Raw genomic sequence first — 22,666 nt, forward strand, 5'->3', positions numbered from 1 at the left:
TTCAGCCAATCTCTAGGAAGAACAATGCTAAAAGTGCAAAAAGCCCTAAAGAGTCCACCTCCGGGGAAAAAACAATTTTAGTCCTCTTCTAGAACATGTATTTGTCCTTTCAATTATGATTTGCATTACTTTGATGCTAAAAAGGATGGAATTCAACATGAGCATGCCCTACTATCAATTCTTCCAAAGAAGTTAACCTGGAAGCATCCTCTCCCAAATTAGGGCATCCTAATAGGGTACAAGCTCAAGTTAATGCTACCCCACGAGACATTCCTATGATTCAAGTCAAAGTTTGTCGTCCTCATACTCTAAGGATGTCAATATTCCCAACACTCAAGATAAAGGCAAGCAAAAAGTTGAGTAAGACCTCTTTACAGCTCAACTCAACTTAGAAATAGACAAATCTATTTATATTCTCTTGAATCAAGGTGAGGAGGAAAGACTATCAATGCCTATTATTGTCACAACCAAAAGGAAAATGGAATCCTCTAAATTCCTACAAGGGCCTTTGTTTCACTTGCCAAACTACTTAAAAATTGTAAAAAATGAAGTGCCTTCACATCAAGGCATTCTCCTTCAATTGCAAGGGTCTAATAAATCCAATCAAGGCTCAATCCATAAAAAAATGGATGTCTGATTCCAATGTAAAACGTGATTTCATTTGTTTACAAGAAATTAAAGCAATTGGACATAGCTTGGGTACCAATCTTTAAAGATTGGGTGCAGGATACAAGTCGTTCCATTCCAATCATATGCAAGGAAAAGGGGGAGCAGCTCTGGGTATATCAAAAAAAAAAAATCATTTGGTGCTTTAGATCCACAACTCAACAAAGGGTAAGTGGGTTGATGTCTCTTTAGGCAACCCTTTTAATTGTAGTTGATCCCCATGTATGCTTAAGCCGTTGTAGTGAGGGCTTCAGTTTGGGAAGAACTCTCTAACCTCCCTAGTCCTTGTATATTTGCAAGAGACTTTAATATGGTTGAGAATGCTCATGATACGTCGAATCAACTTGGTCACATAATCAATGGAGGGGAAAAACTTAAGTGGGATCAGGCTATGCCCAACCTGATGCTTTTGGATATTTTTGAAGGTAGAGGTTTGACATAAAGCAACAAATAGTGTGGTGACTAATACAAAGTTGCTAGGCTGGACATAGTGTATATGAGCTCAAACCTCTTGCAAGATTATTGGCAGGTGAGTTGTATCAAAGACAAGTCACTATTATTTTCTAATCATTCTCTTGTTGTCTTTGAAGTGCAAAAGGATGAATGCATGTACAACTTGATAGGCTGACCTTATCTCGATCAGTCTTTGTTTTCAATCAAAATTTTTAAGGAGAAGGTTAAATAAATTTTTGCTTCTTTTCTTTGTCTCTAGCTAGAAGATTAATTCCTATTATGAATCAAATCATTCTGCCATAGCAAAAAGGTTTCATAAAGGGAAGGTTATTCTTGATGCAATCATTACCCTGTGGGAGGGTATTGAACAGTGATCAAGAGTTCATTTTCTTCAAGATTGACTTTTGATAAGGCTGACAGGATAGAATGGGACTATTTTGGTAAACGAACGGAGGGAAGAATCCGTCTGGTTCATGTCTTGTCGTTATCTTCGCCTTCGTACGAGGTTCTGTCACGTCTCTCTTTTCTTCTGGGAAAGGGGTCTTTCGTCTTGAAGTTGTTCGTGTTATTCACGACACGCCCTCCTCCCCCCTGGGGGGGAGGAAATGGCCCTTGAAGAAGCACTGAGAGATGGCTTTCAAGCGTATCCAGCCTCAGTAGGTCAATCCTTTAATCTGATACAAAATTTCAGACACCCAATGCCTCCTCCTCCAGCTAGATTCCTATCTAACCCCCTGTTTCAGGGTAACCCAAACCATCTGGCGTTTTCTCACTTCCCCTCCAGTAGTAGAGAAGTGCAGCAGAAGAGCTCAGTCCTTGATGGAAAACCTGTGCAGGATTATTCCCCCCATCAACCAATCTCATATGCCTCAATGGTGGCCATGGGCCCAAATTAGGGGCATTCGATAATTTTGGCAGGGCAGGAAGCCAGACACTTCATCCCGAACCCTAACATGCAAGGTAACTTTCCTAACAGTTTGCCTTCTCATTATGTTGTTCAAGCCTTGGGAGGTCAGAATCAAGGTAGGGTCTTTGACAATTGCAACCTGGATAACACTAATGAAGGTAGTCCCAATGTTGACGTTAACACTGAACAGAAAGCTCCACAATCCCCCAAGACTTCTGAGACTGACAAGGTCGAAGTTAGGGATGCAAGAACAAAACATGATACACATGTACCTCAAGAGCAGAGGGGTGAGCCTGGGTCTGATGACGTCATTGCAGAAGAGGTAGTGGTCCCTCTAGATGAGCTTAAAGAATGGTTTAACCAGCTAGCTATAGGATAGAGTCATAATAGGGTTATGTCATGGTGTTAGACCCCCAATGGATACCCTGAAATTTTGGATTTGGCAGAATTGGACTAGTAAAAGAATTAGGGTTGCTCAAATTCAATACCTGCCCAATAATTATTATCTCTTCTTCTGTCCAGACCCTGAGTCAGCTCTTCGGATTGAAGGAGTTGGCCAATGGCTCATCAAGAACACTCCCCTATCAGTCTTCAATTGGTATACTGGCTTCATTCCCCGAGGCCCTAAACCCATTAAAACCCCTTTTTGGATTGACTTCCCTGACCTGCCTCTTGAACTATACCCTTGGCTTAAACCTACAGGAGGATGTCTGGGTCGAGTATTAGGCCAAAGGGCTATCCCCAATGGTATCAATCCCAAGTGGGATCCACAGCTTCTGGTAGAAATAGACCTTAGTAAAGAGCTAAAGTCTAATGTTCCTATCAAAGACTCAAGGGGTAAATTTCTACACATTCAAAAGATAGTGTACATAACTTTGCCTAATGCCTGCTTCAATTGTACTAAGCAAGGCCATTTTATTAAGGATTGCCCATAGCTAAAATTTACTGTTGAAAAGGAGGAGAAAGCAAAAGAGGGGTTATCTAGGCCTGACAAGGGAAAGGAAAAGAAGGATCAAATGAAACTAAAAAAGATGATTTTCAACCTGTTAATAGAAGGAATGTGAACAGAAGTAATAGAAACTCTAAAGCTTTCACTGGAAGGAATAAGAACTCTTTCAGTCCCCTTCTTGCTGATGTCTTTGACCCTTTTGTGGTTGACATTCCTGATACCTCTGACATGAAAGCTGAGGAGGAGCATGCAGGTGTTCAAACTCATGAGGAAGGCTCTGAACAGGGAACATAACAACAAACAAGGGATGAGCACATACTAGAGGACCAAGTTACTCTAGAGAATCCAGCTGATAGAACCAGGGGACTTTCCCCCTCATCTTTTGAAGATGAAGGAGAATCGATCCCCAACACTCAACCTCTGGGACCAACCCCGATTGTACAGCAGGATCACAACCAGCTTGAGCACGATCAACATTTTGAAAAACAGTTGAATGCTCTGGATGAACAAACCAAAAGTCGCTTGGAGTCCATCACAATTCCTAGTCAGGATACAATTATGTCCCAAGCTGAGGAGGAAAGGCTTCTTGGTCAAGCCAAATTAAAAGCCAAAAGGAAAAAAGAAACCTCCAAGGACCCTACCAGAGTTTCAGTGGCTATGGCCAAACCTCCAAAAAATTCTAAGAAATGAAATGCCCTAACATCAAAGGCTTTACCCTTAATTGTAAAGGGATCACTGACCCTACTAGGGCTGAGGTCATCAAGAATTGGATTAATGGTTCTAATAAGAGTTATGATGTAATTTGTCTTCAGGAACTGAAAATTGCAGGCTCTCAACTGCTGAGCAATTTGCAAAGAATTGGCAGCAGCTTTGTATGGCATTGTACTGACCATGCTTCAGGAAGGGGAGGGGCAGCTATAGCAATCAACTGCAAGTATGCTCATCTGGTTTCTCAGGTCCAAAAGGCAACTAATGGCAACTAGGTTGAAATTACTTTGGACTGTCCATTCAATTATACTCTTATCTCTGTGTATGCTTCTAACTCTTTTGTGGAAAGAGCAGTGACCTAGCGAGAGATTGAACACATAACTGGTCCTTGTGTCTTGGTAGGAGACTTTAACATGGTTGAGATTATTTCTGACAGATGGAATAACTATGGACAAGTACTAAATGGCAGGGAAAAAGTGGCCAGGGCACCATGCAAGATTCATTGAATTTACTGGATGTTTCAGGGAACACAGGTTTTACATGGTCCAATAAACAATCTAGTTCTGCTTCAGGTCAGTAAGATTGGACAGAGTTTATATGTCTGCTAACTTAGCCCAAGACCATTGGCAGGTAAGCTATTATAAAGGATTCTGTTTTGCAATTATCAGATCATGCCCCTGTTTGTTTTGACTTTCCAAGAGAAGACTGCAACTTTAAGGCTGGGTGGCCTCACATGGATCAAACTATGTTTGGTATCAAAGCTGTGGGGAAAAAAGTAAGGGAAATCTTTGATGTAGCCTTCAGTAGCCACACCTCTCCCTTTCAGGCTTGGGATAGGGCTGTTAGAGATACGCAGAAAGCTATGGTTAGCTGTAAGAGACAGGCTAAAGAAGAATGATTAGAATCAAAAGAAGAATGATGATAAGGGCTCAAATAGAGGATTTAGAATCCTCTAACCCCCCAATTTTCCTCCTCCTCCTTCCCTCCTAGATCTGAAGAACAAACTCCACCAAGAGGAGCTCTTGGCTGCTAAGGCCTCCATCCATTGGACCAGAGATTTCTTGGTAGGCAAAATTGATAGTGTTACCATATACATGTGGTAGTGATGTGTGTGAACACACTAGGACCGCCGGGGCATTTTTTCCCTCTTTAGGAGGTTTTTTCCCCCGTGCATTGTATATACGCCCATCACTCTAGGGCTATCTATCTTTCCATTGCACACTAAGTAACACACACTCTATTGTGTGCAGGCTTGAGCTTCCTTCATCTGCTCCAAGCTGTCTGCGTTTCTTGGCAACCCTAATTCCAACAATTGGTATCAGAGCAGGTTGCGTCCTCCTGGGCTTAGTCGCCAGCTGCTCCAGCACATGCCTGCTCACTTTCTCCGATTTCAGTGAGCTTTGGCAAGCGTTCGCAGGTCGACAAATACTTTGGGTGAGATCATAGAGCTTGGTCTACTCAGATTTTTGTTTTGGGCTCATTTCAGCCTCCGTTTCCACTACGCGTAGTACTGCACAGGCTATTTTGTCATTTTGTGCATAATTTTTGTCAGTGCCGTTTTCTGCATAACAGGTGCCTTATAGTCTTCTACGGTTTGTGGTATATAGCACATGTTGTTCCCGCTCCGTTTCTCCTATTTTCCAGCAGTTTTCACATCAGGTGCAGCATTTACCATGGCTGACAACAACAACACAGATGTGTTCAAGATGTTTGCTGCTGAGGACAGGTTGGATGGGGACAACTACCCTATGTGGGCTTATATGATGAAACATATTCTTGTGTCAAAAGTTGTCTGGAACATTGTGCAGGGCATTGATGTACGTCCTGGTTTTGAGGATGTAGGCGATGTTGAGGATGTTGCAGGTCTTGCTGCAAGGATTGCTGCTGTTAGAGTTGTTTTGCCTACGGCAGAACAAGCTCGTTGGGATGTAAAGGATGTGCAGGCTCATGCATTGATTGCGTTGTCTGTGAAGCGCACCATTGTTCCTCACATCCGTTCAGCAAAATCTGCAAAACAGGCTTGGGATATTTTGGCTGGTCTTTATGCAAGTCGCAATGAGGCTAAAATTGCTTTGCTGCGTAAAGAGCTGGAGTCGAAGATTATGCATGAGGAAGATGATATGGACACTTTCCTTGCTAGTGTCAAGGATATCAATGAGAAACTCATTTCTGCAGGTGAAGTCATTTCGGACAGTTCCCTTGTGCAGACTGTTCTTGATGCCTTACCAGATTCCTACCAGACTTTTGCTAGTACTTGGAGACTCATGACCCAAGGAAATCCTGAAGTTGTCAAGTTTGATGCATTATGCACATTGCTGTTGCAAGAGTCACTTTCTAGAAAAAACAGGACTAGGCAGCGTGCAGTTGAACAAGCTTTTATTGCTTCTCAAAGAAAGGGTGGTAACAGTAATGCAGCCACTTCTTATGGTTCTGCTGCGAGTGGCAAAAATTCTGTTCCTAATGCTTCTGCTGGCAGCACTTCGTCTGGCAATTCTGATGATAAGGGCAAAAAGAAGATGCGTTGCCATTATTGTAAAGCCAATGATCACTTGATCAAGTCGTGTCCTAAGTTGAAGGCCAAAGAGGCTAAGAAGAAAGAGGGTGGTTCCACTGCAAATGCTGGTTCCACTACAAATGCAGCCATTGTTGAGTCTTCTGTGAAAGGAGATTGTGATGCTGATGTTGATGCAGAATGGGCTTTTAGCGCAGAGTGCACTTACAATCCTGCTGTCCATGATGCATGATTGTCAGTTGCTGCAGATTCACATGTGTGGTATTTCGACAGTGGTGCTACAAAGCACATTACCTCACATCGTGAATTGTTTACCTCTCTCGAGTCTGTCCCTCATGGGAATTCAGTCACTTGTGCCAACAACGCCTCTTATCCAGTTCAGGGAGTTGGAAAGATTGTGCTCACTGCTGCTAATGGCAGTTCCTTCACACTTGTTGATGCACTTTATGTACCTGGGATCAAGAAGAATCTCTTGTCTGTATCCGCACTTGCTAGACTTGGACTTGTAGTCAAATTTGTGGATGACAGATGTAGAGTTCATGATCTCAGTTTTGGTGATGAAATTGTTGCATCTGGGCTTTTGTGCCGTGGGCTGTATAAGCTCACTTTGTATGACAAGTGTGGACAAAATTTTGCAAATGCTGTTGCAGATTCAAGGGCTATTTCAGATGCAACACTTTGGCATGCACGTTTTGGTCATCTGAATTTTGCCAGTTTGCTGCGTTTGCAGAAATCTGATATGGTTGCTTCTTTGCCGCCTCTTGAAGGATGGTTCAGTTCGGGCCACAAGTAGGTTGCAAAGGATGGTTCAGTTCGGGCCACATGCAGGTTGCAGCTTGTGCATAGTGATGTTTGTGGGCCCATGCAAACTCCGTCCTTGGGCAATTACCTGTACTTCGTGACTTTCATTGATGATTACTCCAGGCATGCATGGGTATTTCCGCTTAAAGCAAAGTCCGAAGTTTTTATGTGCTTCAAACAATTTTTGGCTATGGCTGAAAATGTCTCAAAATGTACTATGGGCACCCTCCGTTCCGATCGAGGGGGGGAGTATATGTCTCATGAATTTAATGCATTTCTGGCTAGTCGTGGGATAAAACACCAATGTACAGTGCCTTATACACCTCAGCAAAATGGTGTTGCTGAGAGGAAAAACAGGTCACTAACGGAAATGGCACGATGTATGCTCAAAAGTCAAGCTTTGCCGCATTCTTTTTGGCTTGAGGCCATCATGTGTGCCACTTATGTACTTAACAGGTGTCCTACGAAAGCTTTGCAGTCTATTACTCCATATGAAGCATGGCATGATAGAAAGCCTTCTATTGAGCACATGCGTGTTTTTGGCTGTTTGGCATATGCTTTGGTGCCACAAGTGCAGCGCAGAAAATTGGATGATAAGGCTGCCAAATGTATTTTTGTTGGTTATAGTGCTGAAAGCAACGGTTACAGGTTGTATCATCCGCAAACAAAACATATTCTGGTTTCACGGGATGTAGTGTTTGTGGAAGACTCTGTTCAGCCCTTGCTGTCATGTATTAGAGACAGTAATGTAAGCTCACAGGACATTTATGACACTTTGTTGCCTCTTTTCAGTGGTGGAAATACGAATGTAAGTTCCAATGAGGCAAATGTACAGCCTATGGGGGTTTCTGAAAATGTTTTAGAATAGCCTATTACTGATGCAGATGTACATGATGTACTTGATGAGGAAAGGGCTGAAAATGAGCAGGCTAGAGGTATGCCAAAATGGTTGGTGCACACTTTGCGTGACAGTAAATTGGATGCACCTTTATCTAGTCGTACTCGTTCAGGCTCTCGCCATGCATCTTATGCATCAGATTGTTATGCTTTGGCTGTGTCTAGTTTACATGATGTTGAGGAGCCTCTGTCTTTTGATGAAGCACAGAATTCAGAAAATTGGATTGCTGCCATGAAATCAGAATATGATGCACTTATAGAGAATGACACATGGACTTTATGTGATTTGCCTCCTGGCAAAAAGGCCATTGGTACGAAGTGGGTTTACAAGTTGAAACGCAAGCCGGATGGTGAGATCGATCGCCATAAGGCTCGACTTGTTGCAAAGGGTTATGCACAACAAAAAGGCATAGATTATGAAGAGACTTTTGCTCCCACTTGTCGTATGACTACTGTGCGTTTTCTATGTGCATTGGCAGCTCATTTTGGTTGGGATGTACATCAATCAGACATTGTTACTGCTTTCTTGAATGGTGACATATTTGAGGAAGTTTATGTAACGCAGCCTCGCGGTTTTGTCATAAAAGGACAAGAGGACAAAGTGTGCAAATGTAAGAAGGCTTTGTATGAGTTGAAGCAATCTCCTCGTGCTTGGTATGAGAAAGCTGACACTCATTTGGTTAAACGAGGCTTTCGTAACAGTCCAACAGAAAGCACATTGTATGTAAAGCGTGAGGATGATGTATTTCTCATTGTGGTTCTTTATGTTGATGATTTTCTGATCACTGGACCAAATGAGAGACATATTGCTGAATTTAAGGCTGATTTGAATGCTACTTTCAAGATGAAAGATTTGGGGCTATTGCATCATTACTTGGGTATACAGTTTAAGCAGTGTGATGGTGGTATTGCCTTGTGTCAGAAAAGTTACATAGAGACATTGCTATGTAAGTTTGGACTTGAGGATTGCAAACCTATTGCCACTCCCATGGAAACAGGTTTGAAGTTGAGTCTACATGATGTTGGCGATCCTGCTGATGTCACTCTTTACCAAACTGCTGTTGGCTGCCTCATTTATGTATGCAACACGAGGCCAGATATTCAGTTTGCAGTCTCGCAGGTTAGCAGATTTATGCATAGCCCAGGGTCTAAGCATTGGCAGGCTGTCAAGAGGATTTTCCGCTACCTTAGTGGCACTTTACATCTTGGCTTGTTTTATCCCAAGGGAGGATTATTGCCGCCAGACTTACATGCTTTTTCGGACTCAGATTGGGCTGGTTGTTTTGACACGCGAGTGTCCACAAGTGGTTTTTGTTTCATGCTTGGTAGTTCATGTATATCATGGTTGAGCAAGAAGCAACCTATTGTGGCCACTTCGAGTTGTGAGGCTGAGTACAGGGCAATCTTCACAGCTACGGTTGAGTGTGTATGGCTCAGACGCCTTATGGCTGACTTGGGTGTTGGATAGGACACTGCCAACACTATCTACACTGACAGTCAGAGCGCATTGGCAGTTGCGAGGAACCCAGTTTTTCATGCTCGCACAAAGCACATTGAGGTGCATTACCACTATGTCAGGGAGAGGCTCTCAGCAGGAGAGATCAGCTTGGCTTATGTGCCAACACAGGACAACCTTGCAGATCTTTTCACAAAGGCATTGTCTCGTGAGAAGCTTGAAGCTTTCCGCAAAGCTTTGGGCTTACTCCCCTTTGTGGACTGATCATGTCCTCAGGGCATGACACTTCCCTTTACTCATGTGCCAGCTCTCGTTCACCGCATCACTCCAGGGGGGATTTGTTACCATATACATGTGGTAGTGATGTGTGTGAACACACTAGGACCGCCGAGGCATTTTTTCCCTCTTTAGGAGGTTTTTTCCCCCGTGCACTGTATATACGCCCATCACTCTAGGGCTATCTATCTTTCCATTGCACACTAAGTAACACACTCTCTATTGTGTGCCTTGAGCTTCCTTCGTCTTCTCCAAGTTGTGTGTGTTTCTGTGCAACCCTTATTCCAACAGATAGACCTGATAAGGATATGTTTGCTCTTCTATAAAAAAAAAGAGCAAAGACTTTGTCCCTTTCCTCAGGAATAAAAAAGGAACTATGGCTACTTCTCATAAGGATAATCTCAAAGCAATTCATGATTTCTATGCAGATATTTTCTCTACTACTCTTGTGAAGGGGGTTGGTCAGGTGGAAGCTAGAGCAAAAATAGCAAGAGCAACTGGCCAAGACTTTTGACCAACCTCTCTCACTTGAGGAGATCAGAGACTCTATCTCTGCCTTGAAGGTTGGAAAATCTCCTGGAATTGATGGAATCCCTAATGAATTCTTTCATCATTATCATGACTTCTTGTGCCCTTACATCTTGGCCATATGGATGGAAGCCTTTATGTTGGAATTAGGGTTGCAGAGAAACGCACACAGCTTGAACAAGATGAAGGAAGCTCAAGGCATACAATAGAGTGTGTGTTACTTAGTGTGCAATGGAAAGATAGATAGACATAGAGTGATGGGCGTATATACAATGCTCGGGGGCAAAAACCTCCTAAAGAGGGAAAAAATGCCCTGACGGTCCTAGTGTGTTCACACACATCACTACCACATGTATATGGTAACAAATCCCCCTGGAGTGATGCGGTGAACGAGAGCTGGCACATGAGTAAAGGGAAGTGCCATGCCCTGAGGACATGATCAGTCCACAAAGGGGAGTAAGCCCAAAGCTTTGCGGAAAGCTTCAAGCTTCTCACGAGACAATGCCTTTGTGAAAAGATTTGCAAGGTTGTCCTGTGTTGGCACATAAGCCAAGCTGATCTCTCCTGCTGAGAGCCTCTCCCTGACATAATGGTAATGCACCTCAATGTGCTTTGTGCGAGCATGAAAAACTGGGTTCCTCGCAACTGCCAATGCGCTCTGACTATCAGTGTAGATAGTGTTGGTAGTGTCCTGTCCAACACCCAAATCAGCCATAAGGCGTCTGGGCCATACACACTCAACCGTAGCTGTTAAGACTGCCCTGTACTCAGCCTCACAACTCGAAGTGGCCATAGTAGGTTGCTTCTTGCTCAACCATGATATACATGAACTGCCAAGCATGAAACAAAAACCACTTGTGGACACTCGCGTGTCAAAACAACCAGCCCAATATGAGTCCGAAAAAGCATGTAAGTTTGGCGGCAATGATCCCCCCATGGGATAAAACAAGCCAAGATGTAAAGTGCCACTAAGGTAGTGGAAAATCCTCTTGACAGCCTGCCAATGCTTAGACCCTGGGCTATGCATAAATTTGCTGACCTGTGAGACTGCAAACTTAATATCCGGCCTCGTGCTGCATACATAAATGAGGCAGCCAACAACAGTTTGATAAAGAGTGACATCAGTAGGATCGCCAGTATCATGGACTCAACTTTGGACTCAACTTCAACCTGTTTCCATGGGAGTGGCAATAGGTTTGCAATCCTCAAGTCCAAACTTACATAGCAATGTCTCTATGTAACTTTTCTGACACAAGGCAATACCACCATCACACTGCTTGAACTGTATACCCAAGTAATGATGCAATAGCCCCAAATCTTTCATCTTGAAAGTAGCATTCAAATCAGCCTTAAATTCAGCAATATGTCTCTCATTTGGTCCAATGATCAGCAAATCATCAACATAAAGAACCACAATGAGAAGTACATCACCCTCACGCTTTACATACAATGCGCTTTCTGTTGGACTGTTACGAAAGCCTCATTTAACCAAATGAGTGCCAGCTTTCTCATACCAAGCATGAGGAGATTGCTTCAACCCATACAAAGCCTTCTTACATATGCACACTTTGTCCTCTTGTCCTTTTATGACAAAACCGCGAGGCTGCGTTACATAAACTTCCTCAAATAAGTCACCATTCAAGAAAGCAGTAACAATGTCTGATTGATGTACATCCCAACCAAAATGAGCTGCCAATGCACATAGAAAACGCACAGTAGTCATCCGACAAGTGGGAGCAAAAGTATCTTCATAATATGCCTTTTTGCTGTGCATAACCCTTTGCAACAAGTCGAGCCTTATGGAGATCGATCTCACCATCCGGCTTGCGTTTCAACTTGTAAACCCACTTTGTACCAATGGCCTCTTTTCCAGGAGGCAAGTCACATAAAGTCCATGTGTCATTTTCTATAAGTGCATCATATTTTGATTGCATGGCACCCTTCCAATTTTCTGAATTCTGTGCTTCATCAAAAGACACAGGCTCCTCAACATCATATAAACTAGACACAGCCAAAGCATAACCATCTGATGCATAAGATGCATGGCGAGAGCCTGAACGAGTACAACTAGACAAAGGTGCATCCAATTTATTGTCATGCAAAGTGTGCACCAGCCATTTTGGCATACCTCTAGCCTGCTCATTTTCAGCCCTTTCCTCATCAAGTACATCATGTACATCTGCATCAGTAATAGGCTGATATAAAATATTTTCAGAAACCCCCATAGGTTGTACATTTGCCTCATTGGAACTTACATTTGTATTTCCACCACTGAAAAGAGGCAACAAAGTCTCATAAATGTCATGTGAGCTTACATTACTGTCTCTAGTACATGACAGCAAGGGCTGAACAGAATCTTCCACAAACACTACATCCCGTGAAACGAGAATACGTTTTGTTTGTGGATGATACAACCTGTAACCTTTGCTTTCAGCACTATAACCAACAAAAATACATTTGACAGCCTTATCATCCAATTTTTTGCGCTGCACTTGTGGCACCAAAGCATATGCCAAACAGCCAAAAACACGCATGTGCTCAATAGAAGGCTTTCTATCATGCCATGCTTCATATGGAGTAATAGACTGCAAAGCTTTCGTAGGACACCTGTTAAGTACATAAGTGGCACACGTGATGGCCTCAAGCCATACAAAAAGAATGCGGCAAAGCTTGACTTTTGACCATACATCGTGCCATTTCCGTAAGTGACCTGTTTTTCCTCTCAGCAACACCATTTTGTTGAGGTGTATAAGGCACTGTACATTGGTGTTTTATCCCACGACTAGCGAGAAATGCATTAAATTCATGAGACATATACTCCCCCCCTCGATCGGAACAGAGGGTGCCCATAGTACATTTTGAGACATTTTTAGCCATAGCCAGAAATTGTTTGAAGCACATAAAAACTTCGGACTTCGCTTTAAGCGGAAATACCCATGCATGCCTGGAGTAATCATCAATGAAAGTCACGAAGTACAGGTAATTGCCCAAGGACGGAGTTTGCATGGGCCCACAAACATCACTATGCACAAGCTGCAACCTGCATGTGGCCCGAACTGAACCATCCTTTGGAAACTTAGAACGCTGCATCTTACCCGAAATACAACCTTCACAAACATGTTTGAGAGGTGCTTCAAGAGGCGGCAAAGAAGCAACCATATCAGATTTTTGCAAACACAGCAAACTGGCAAAATTCAGATGACCAAAACGTGCATGCCAAATTTTTTCATCTGAAATACCTTGAATCTGCAACAACAGCATTTGCAAAATTTTGACGACACTTGTCATGGAAAGTGAGCTTATACAGCCCACGGCACAAAAGGCCAGATGCAACAATTTCATCACCAAAACTGAGATCATGAACTCTACATCTGTCATCCACAAATTTGACTACAAGTCCAAGTCTAGCAAGTGCGGATACAGACAAGAGATTCTTCTTGATCCCAGGTACATAAAGTGCATCAAAAAGTGTGAAGGAACTGGAACTGCCATTTGCAGCAGTAAGCACAATCTTTCCAACTCCCTGAACTAGATAAGAGGCATTGTTGGCACAAGTGACAGAATTCCCATGAGGGACAGACTCGAGAGAGGTAAACAATTCACTATGTGAGGTAATGTGCTTTGTAGCACCATTGTCAAAATACCACACATGTGAATCTGCAGCAACTAACAAGCATGCATCATGGACAGCAGGATTGTATGTGCACTCTGCGCTAAAAGCCCATTCTGCATCAACATTAGCATCACAGTCTCCTTTCACAGAAGACTCAACAATGGTTGCATTTGTAGTGGAACCAGCATTTGCAGTGGAACCACCCTCTTTCTTCTTAGCCTCTTTAGCCTTCAACTTAGGACATGACTTGATCAAGTGATCATTAGCTTTACAATAATGGCAACGCATCTTCTTTTTGCCCTTATCACCAGAATTGCCAGACGAAGTGCTGCCAGCAGAAGCATTAGGAACAGAATTTTTGCCACTCGCAGCAGAACCATAAGAAGTGGCTGCATTACTGTTACCACCCTTTCTTTGAGAAGCAATAAAAGCTTGTTCAACTGCACGCTGCCTAGTCCTGTTTTTTCTAGAAAGTGACTCTTGCAACAGCAATGTGCATAATGCATCAAACTTGACAACTTCAGGATTTCCTTGGGTCATCAGTCTCCAAGTACTAGCAAAAGTCTGGTAGGAATCTGGTAAGGCATCAAGAACAGTCTGCACAAGGGAACTGTCTGAAATGACTTCACCTGCAGAAATAAGCTGCTCATTGATATCCTTGACACTAGCAAGGAAAGTGTCCATATCATCTTCCTCATGCATAATCTTCGACTCCAGCTCTTTACGCAGCTCTTCGACTCCAGCTCTTTACGCAGCAAAGCAATTTTAGCCTCATTGCGACTTGCATAAAGACCAGCCAAAATATCCCAAGCCTGTTTTGCAGATTTTGATGAACGGATGTGAGGAACAATGGTGCGCTTCACAGACAACGCAATCAATGCATGAGCCTGCACATCCTTTACATCCCAACGAGCTTGTTCTGCCGTAGGCAAAACAACTCTAACAGCAGCAATCCTTGCAGCAAGACCTGCAACATCCTCAACATCGCCTACATCCTCAAAACCAGGACGTACATCAATGCCCTGCACAATGTTCCAGACAACTTTTGACACAAGAATATGTTTCATCATATAAGCCCACATAGGGTAGTTGTCCCCATCCAACCTGTCCTCAGCAGCAAACATCTTGAACACATCTGTGTTGTTGTTGTCAGCCATGGTAAATGCTGCACCTGATGTGAAAACTGCTGGAAAATAGGAGAAACGGAGCGGGAACAACATGTGCTATATACCACAAACCGTAGAAGACTATAAGGCACCTGTTATGCAGAAAACGGCACTGACAAAAATTATGCACAAAATGACAAAATAGCCTGTGCAGTACTACGCGTAGTGGAAACGGAGGCTGAAATGAGCCCAAAACAAAAATCTGAGTAGACCAAGCTCTATGATCTCACCCAAAGTATTTGTCGACCTGCGAACGCTTGCCAAAGCTCACTGAAATCGGAGAAAGTGAGCAGGCATGTGCTGGAGCAGCTGGCGACTAAGCCCAGGAGGACGCAACCTGCTCTGATACCAATTGTTGGAATTAGGGTTGCCAAGAAACGCAGACAGCTTGGAGCAGATGAAGGAAGCTCAAGCCTGCACACAATAGAGTGTGTGTTACTTAGTGTGCAATGGAAAGATAGATAGCCCTAGAGTGATGGGCGTATATACAATGCTCGGGGGGAAAAACCTCCTAAAGAGGGAAAAAATGCCCCGGCGGTCCTAGTGTGTTCACACACATCACTACCACATGTATATGGTAACACTTTAAAGTAGGAGCTCTTTCTACTGGCATAAACACAGGGGTAGTCAAGCTCATACATAAAAGGGGGGATAAGGAGGAGCTGGGCAATTGGAGGCCCATCACTTGCCTGACTTCTTTGTACGAAATCTTTGCTCTGTCTCTAGCTAGAAGAATTAGTCGTGTCATGCAGCATATTATCTTACCTGAGCAAAAAGGTTTCATCAAGAACAGATTTATGCTTGACTCTATCATAGCCCTGTGGGAAGCGTTTGAACATGCTCAGGAATCTGGTCAAGAATATGTCTTCTTCAAAATTGACTTTGACAAAGCTTATGATAGAATGGAGTGGGATTTTATTTGGCAGTCTCTGTTTGACATTGGCTTTGGAAGAAAGTTCATCAAATACATTAAAATCTTGTTTGGGAATGCATGTGCCAGAGTGGCTATCAATGGTGAACTTTCAGATGTATTTTTCCTATCCAACTCCATCAGGCAAGGATGCCTCATTTCACCTCTCCTATATGCCATCTGCTCAGATGCTCTTGGTTGGCTTGTGCAAGATGCAATGGACCAAAATAAACTCAAGGGTATAAAGATTCCACAGGCAGCTAAAGATCTCTATTTGCAAGAATTTGTTGATGACACTAATGCTGTAATGGTTAATGAGCAGGACTCTGTCAATACCTTTTGGCAATGTCTATAATTGTTATGTACTGCCAGTGGTTCAGTTATTAAGCATGCTAAGACTGGTTTCAAAAGCTCTAATGACTAGATACCTCATGTTATAACTGATGCAAGATGCCAGATCATTAGGGATGGACATGTTTTTAGACTGTTAGGTATTCCCATGGGGTTCAGGGTTTCTATGAGGCAAAGATGGGACTGGGTCATGAACAAATTCAAACAGAAGATCTTCAAGTGGCAGCACCACAACTCCTCTATTCCTTCAAGAGCTTTTGTTCTAAACCACTTTATCTTGCCTAGTTTAATCTTCTTTTTGTCATGTTGGACTCCAGCTAAGTATCAGCTTGCACAGGTTTTCTCTCTGACCAGGAACTTCCTGTGGGGAGGGAGTATGAACACCCAGAGGATTCCAAAAGTGGCCTGGGATGTTTGTCAGCAACCTAAACATAAAGAGGCCTTGGCCTGCTTAACTTGGGCATATGGCTCAAAAGATGGGTGCTAAATGGATTAGGAGAGCTGCTTCCTCCAATGATTACTGGGCCCTGCTTCTCAAAAGGAAGATTGGCCAGTTCAAGGTTGAAGGTTACAAGGCCTGGACTAATCTGGATCTGAGGGAAGTGCTCATCTCCAAGAAGGACTTCATTCCAGCTAGGTCTCCTTTGGTTTGCAGGTTCTGGAGGGCATGGAACTCGGCTAGAAGTAAATGGAAAACTTCCAAGGAGTTTTATACTAACCATCACTGCTTTATGCTTGACTCTTGCTGGCTAGGCTTTTTTGCCTGCAGGTCTCAAGCTGAATTGGGCAGGAAGTCTCACAACTGTCATTAGCATGGGATTAGATACTAGAAAGACATTCTCCACAATCAGAGGCTTAAGTCTTCAGAAGCTCTACAGGCAGAGTTTGGTATCTCAGTCAATACAACCATTTGGTGTCTTGCGAGAGCCAATAAAGTGCTGGATATTGTTTCCCTTCAGCACAGAAGGAAACTGCAAGTCACCTCAGCATCCTCTATATGATCTGAAATCTATCAGCACGTGGACAACAGAGGAGGGCTAGAAGAAAGCATGAAGAAGAGACTAAACCAAAAATGGAAAGTGCAGTGGAGTTGTAAGCAGTGGGAATATAGGTTTAAATGCATATGGGCTTTCCCTTTGGCTAGTAAACACAGCCATCTACTCTGGCTAGCCATGCAACAAGGGATCTGGACTGGTAAAAGAGCACTTCAGGCCAAAGTCAGCAATGGGCTATGTCCCAGATGTCATGCATCTGCTGAAGATTGTGCCCACCTCCTATTTAATTGTAGCTTTAACAAAGCCAATATCAATCTACTACAAAAAGCTTGGGCACAAGTGATAGTCTCACCTTTGACTGCTCAATGCCTTATTTTAGGTCCATGCAAAGGTGTTGATGTTCTCTTGTGGAACATGTGGAGAGGAATTATTTTATGGAACTTTTGGCTTCAAAGGAATGATGCAGTGTTTGGCTCTACTCACTCTTTGAGTCTTGAAGGTTTGAAGAAGGAATTGCTTAAAGCAGCTGATTCTGTTTGTATCACAGTACACGGCTGTCCTCATGAAGCCTCTCTCTTCCAAGTACAGAGAGAACATAGGTGGCAAAAATGGAAGGGGTTCCCTATGAAACTCTATTCTGCCCCCATTTTTTTTTTGAGATTGTATGGAGTAATCTTTTAGCCTTGGGGCTGACCCACCCCCTACCTGTGGGTCCCATGTAATTCTTTCCTTCTTGCTCAGTAATTTTAAAAGTTCTACTTTCCTCGAAAAAAAACGAATGGGACTATTTTTTTCAATCTTCGTCTAATATTGGCTTTGGAAGACTTTTTATCAAGTTTATTAAAATCCTTTTTGGAAATGCTTGTGCTAGGGTTTCCATAAATGGAGAGCTGAAGATGTTTTCCCTCTGAGAAGGTCCATTAGATATGGTTGTCCTATTGCCCCTCTTCTTTATGCCATATGCTCTGATTCTTTGGGTTGGCTTGTTCATGATAGTCTAGAAAAGGGTCAAATAAAGGGCATGAAGAATCATGGATCTGATAAAAGTTTAACTTTCCAACAATTTGTCCTTGACACTAACTATGTTTTGTCTAATGATTCTATTTCTATGGAAAAAATTTGGGCATGCTTGGACACTTTTTTCTTGGCTAGTGGGTCTTTGATTAATTACTCTAAGATAGGGTATAAGATATCAAGTGGACAAGTTCCTCGGATTATACTTGATACACAATGTACGACAATTATGGATGGTCAAATTTTTAGGCTACTAGGCATTCCTATGGGATTTAACATCACATATGGACAAAGATGGTAGTGGGTGGTAACAAAACTCTGACATAAGATCGTAAAGTGGTAGCACTACCAGTCATCTACATCTGCAAGAGCTTTTGTTCTCAACCATTGCATTCTCCCTTCATTGATTTATTTCCTATCTTATTGGTTGCCCGAGCTAAGTACCAGTTGAAACATGTCACTTTCTTGGCTAGGAACTTTCTATGGGGAGGGGATGTTGATCACCCAAAAATTTCAAAGGTCTTGTGGGACATATGGATTTTACCTAAAGTTAAGGAAAGCCTTGGGCTTCTGAATCTTGACCTTGTGTCAACTAGAATGGTGTTGCTAAATGGATCTTCAAAGCTACAAACTCAAATGATTATTGGGCAACACTTCTAAAACGGGATATCCCTAAGTTCAAACTCCAAAGTTACAAGGGTTGGACCAAAATGCAGATTAAAGAAATACTTTTTTCTCTTGCCCCTTTTATACCAATGGGTTCAAAGCTAGTCTGCAGAATGTAGACTGCATGGAACACCATCAAGATTTCATGGAAGCCATCAAAGGAGTTTCTGTCTAGCATCTGTCTTTCATGCTTGACTCTTTTTGGTTTGGTTCTTTTTCAGTTAAAGCTAAAGTTGACAACTGCAAGAAATCTCACAAGTGTTGCAAAGCTGTCATTTGGTGTTTGAGGAATTTAATAAGAAAAAATGAGAACACTCTACACACACAGAGTTCTCCATCACCTTATCTAATGTTAGACGGTGTTTGGAAAGAGAAAAACTGTGTATGGCCAAGTTCACAGTATTTGCCAAAGTTGTCCAGGAAACTAGTCAAATTTCTCATGTTGCTGTTGAAGTTTTCAACCAATTCTACCCTAAGGGGGAGTGAAAAATAATTTAAAGAAAAATATTAACAGGAAATGGAAAGTCTGCTGGAGTTCCAAATCGTGGACATACATTTTTAAATGTTTATGGGCCTACCCAATTGCCAACAAGCACATCACTGTTTTGTGGTGGTTAATCATGCATCAAGGTGTGTGGAGTGAGGATAAAGTTCTTAGAGGTGGAGTAACAATGGAAAGTGCACCATACGTAATAAGTTGATTGAAGATTGTGCTCATATATGGTTCAATTGCAAGGATAACAAAGCAAGTATTCATTTCTTACAGTATGTTCTTTACCAAGTTAACTTTAAGACTTTGGAAGTCGAAGACCTTCTGTTGGGAAACTGCAAAGGGCTTGATGTTCCACTGCAAAATATATGGAGGGGGATTTTCATTTGGTTCCTTTGGCACTAGATAAATGCCTCTGCTTTCAAGCATGATTCTTCCTTTCCTATTACTTTACTCAAACATGAATTGCTTCAATCAGCTCAAAAACTTTGTAACAAGATATCAGAAGCTTCTTTTGCTGGTACATTTGCTACTAGCATTCAAAAGTGCACTAGGTGGCAACATTAGAAAATTATTGTGCCTATATATTATCAAGCCTCTAGATTTAGGATGGGAAACGCTTTCCTAATGATATTTATTAAGGGGATATCCCACCCCCATCCTGTTGAATCCATGTAACTTTCCTTTGTTTTTCTTTAATCAATTTCCAATCTTCTCCACCAAAAAAAAAAAAAGGATTCATGGAATTGTGTGTGAATCAATTATAACAATCAATCGACAAGGGCAACTAAAATCCAAATATATCAAACGAAAGTAAAAAAGGCTAGTAGCCAATGGCCACGTCTAAAAAGGGAAGAATAATTCCTATTGGTGGATTGCTCATAACAATGTTGAGAGGAGTGTCAGAGCACTGCAGTCTTTTTGTTTGAATTTGGATTCAAAAATGTAGTAGGGTTTTATTTGAGCTAGCTTGTGCAACCCGCCTATGGCGGGTCTTGTTCACTCTAACTAGCGATGCACTGGTACTTCTTGTGCTTTTTGAAATGCACCACATTCGGCATACATCTCGACCAAGGCAATGCCAAGCACTATGTTTTCTTTTAACAACCGGGCTAACTAACAATATCATTGTAAATTGTTTTGCCCATATCAGTAGGTGCAAGTGTACATAATTGCATTTGGCCCTTGAGTTCAATATGCAAGCGTTTGTGATTGCATCAGAGAGGTACCCTCGCTTTGAATCTGCCAAAAACTGCTCAAGTTGGGCAAATCCCATAGTCAGTGCATTCCAAGAGACAGCATCCTCCACAAGAAGCTCCTCGAGCACTTTTATGTGCTTTATGAAGTGCACCACATTTGGCATACATGTCAACCAAGGCAATGCCAAGCAAACCGTTTTCTTTCAACAACCCTTGACTAACAATATCATTGTAAATACTTTTTCCTATATCAACAAGTGTAAAAGTACACGATTGCATTCGGCCCTTGCCTTCAAGATGCAAGTGTATGTGATTGCATCGAAGAGACACTCTCGCTTTGCATCTGCCAAAAATAGCCTAGAGGCTCTTGGGAATATCTCACAATCAGTGCATTCCAAGAGACGACATCCCGCACAAGAGACACCCTCGCTTTGCATCCGTCGAAAACTGCCCATGTTGGGCATATCCCGCAATCAGTGCATTCCAACAGACGACATCCCACGCACGAAGCTCCTTGAGCAGTTTTATGTTCAATAAAGTGCATGTACCACATTTAGCATACATGTCGACCAAGGCATCACCAAGCACAAAATTTCTTTCAACAACCCCTGACTAAGAATAATATTTGTGAATTCTTTTGCCCATATTAGCAGGTGCAAGTGTACATGATTGCATTTTCCCCTTGCCTTCACGATGCAAGCGTATGTGATTGCATTGAAGAGACACCCTTGCTTCACATCCGTCGAAAACAACCCAAATCTTCTTGGCCCTGCCTAAGTTAGGCATATCCCACAATCACTGCATTCCAAGAGATGACATCCCACACAAGAGACACCCTCACTTTGCATTCGTCAAAAAGTGCCCATGTTGGGCATATCCTGCAATCAGTCAATTCCAAGAGACGGCATACGACACACGAATCTCCTCAAGAACTTTTTGTGCTTTATGAAGTGCACCACATTTGGAATACATGTCAACCAAGCCTCACTGCCAAGCACGAGGTTTTCTTTCAAAACCCGTGACTGACAATATCATCATCAATTCTTTTTGCCCATATCAGTAGGTGCAAGTGTACATGATTGCATTTGGCCCTGCCTTTCAGATGCAAACGTATGTGACTGCATCGGAGAGACAACCTCGCTTCATATCCACCGAAAAATAGCCCAGAGCTTCTTGGCATTGCCCAAGTTGGGCATAGCCTACCATCAGTGCATTCCAAGAGACAACATTCGGCACAAGAAGCTCCTCAAGCACTTTATGTGCTTTATGACGTGCACCACATTTGGCATACATGTCGACAAATGCAGTGCCATGCATGATGTTTTCTTTCAATAACCCTTGACTAACAATATCCTTGTGAATTCTATTGCCCATATCAGCAAGTGCAAGTGTACATGATTGCATTTGGCCCTTGCCTTCAAGATGCAAGCATATGTGATTGCATCGGAGAGACATGCTTGCTTCACATCCTTCGAAAATAGCCCACAGCTTCTTGGCCCTGCCCAAGTTGGACATATCCCACAAGTAGTGTATCCCGTCCCGTACAAGAATCTCCTCAAGCACTTTTTGTGTTTTATAAAGTGTACCACATTTGGCATACATGTGGACCAAGGCATGGCCAAATACGACATTTTCTTTCAACAACCCCTGACTAACAATATCATTGTGAATTCTTTTGCCCATATTAGCAGGTGCAAGTGTACATCATTGCATTTGGCACTTTCCTTCAAGATGCAAGCGTATGTGATTGCAGAGACACTCTTGCTTGCTTTTGCCGAAAATAGCCCAGAGCTTCTTGGCCTTGCCCAAGTTGTGCATATCCAACAATCAGTGCATTGCAAGAGATGACATTCCGCACAAAAATACATTTGGCATACATGTCGACCAAGTCAATGCCAGGGTTGAAGGTTTTTACACTAAATTTCTCTACATGTTGTAGGTTTTCTCAGCTTGAAATTTGAAATTTAGAGGTAAATTCCAAAATTTGTAGGTGGATTACATCAAACCTAGTTTTTCTTTTACCTCTGCTCCCACTACATGTTGTAGGTTTTCTCAGCTTGAAATTTAAAATTTAGAGGTAAATTCCAAAATTGTAGGTGGATTACATCA

The 22,666-nt window shown here is 42.4% G+C and overlaps 1 protein-coding gene and 1 pseudogene across 1 annotated transcript; both read left to right on the forward strand.

The window, feature by feature from the left end:
• Positions 1–3,203: 3,203 nt before the first annotated feature.
• On the forward strand, positions 3,204–3,665 carry LOC147463719 (uncharacterized; annotated as a pseudogene).
• Positions 3,666–15,678: 12,013 nt separating this feature from the next.
• LOC147463720 (secreted RxLR effector protein 78-like) lies at positions 15,679–16,197 on the forward strand. The gene has a single exon (XM_086497253.1). The coding sequence runs from the start codon at positions 15,679–15,681 to the stop codon at positions 16,195–16,197; it is 519 nt and encodes a 172-aa protein (XP_086353379.1).
• The last annotated feature ends 6,469 nt before the right edge of the window (positions 16,198–22,666 follow it).

The sequence above is a fragment of the Adiantum capillus-veneris genome, chromosome 2 (genome assembly GCF_014529385.1).
Source record: "Adiantum capillus-veneris isolate H3 chromosome 2, ASM1452938v2, whole genome shotgun sequence".
Classification (NCBI taxonomy): Eukaryota; Viridiplantae; Streptophyta; class Polypodiopsida; order Polypodiales; family Pteridaceae; genus Adiantum; species Adiantum capillus-veneris.

Bases quoted from the DNA above. Each gene is read 5' to 3' on its own strand.
- LOC147463720 (XM_086497253.1), top strand. From the start codon at position 15,679: ATGCAGCATATTATCTTACCTGAGCAAAAAGGTTTCATCAAGAACAGA.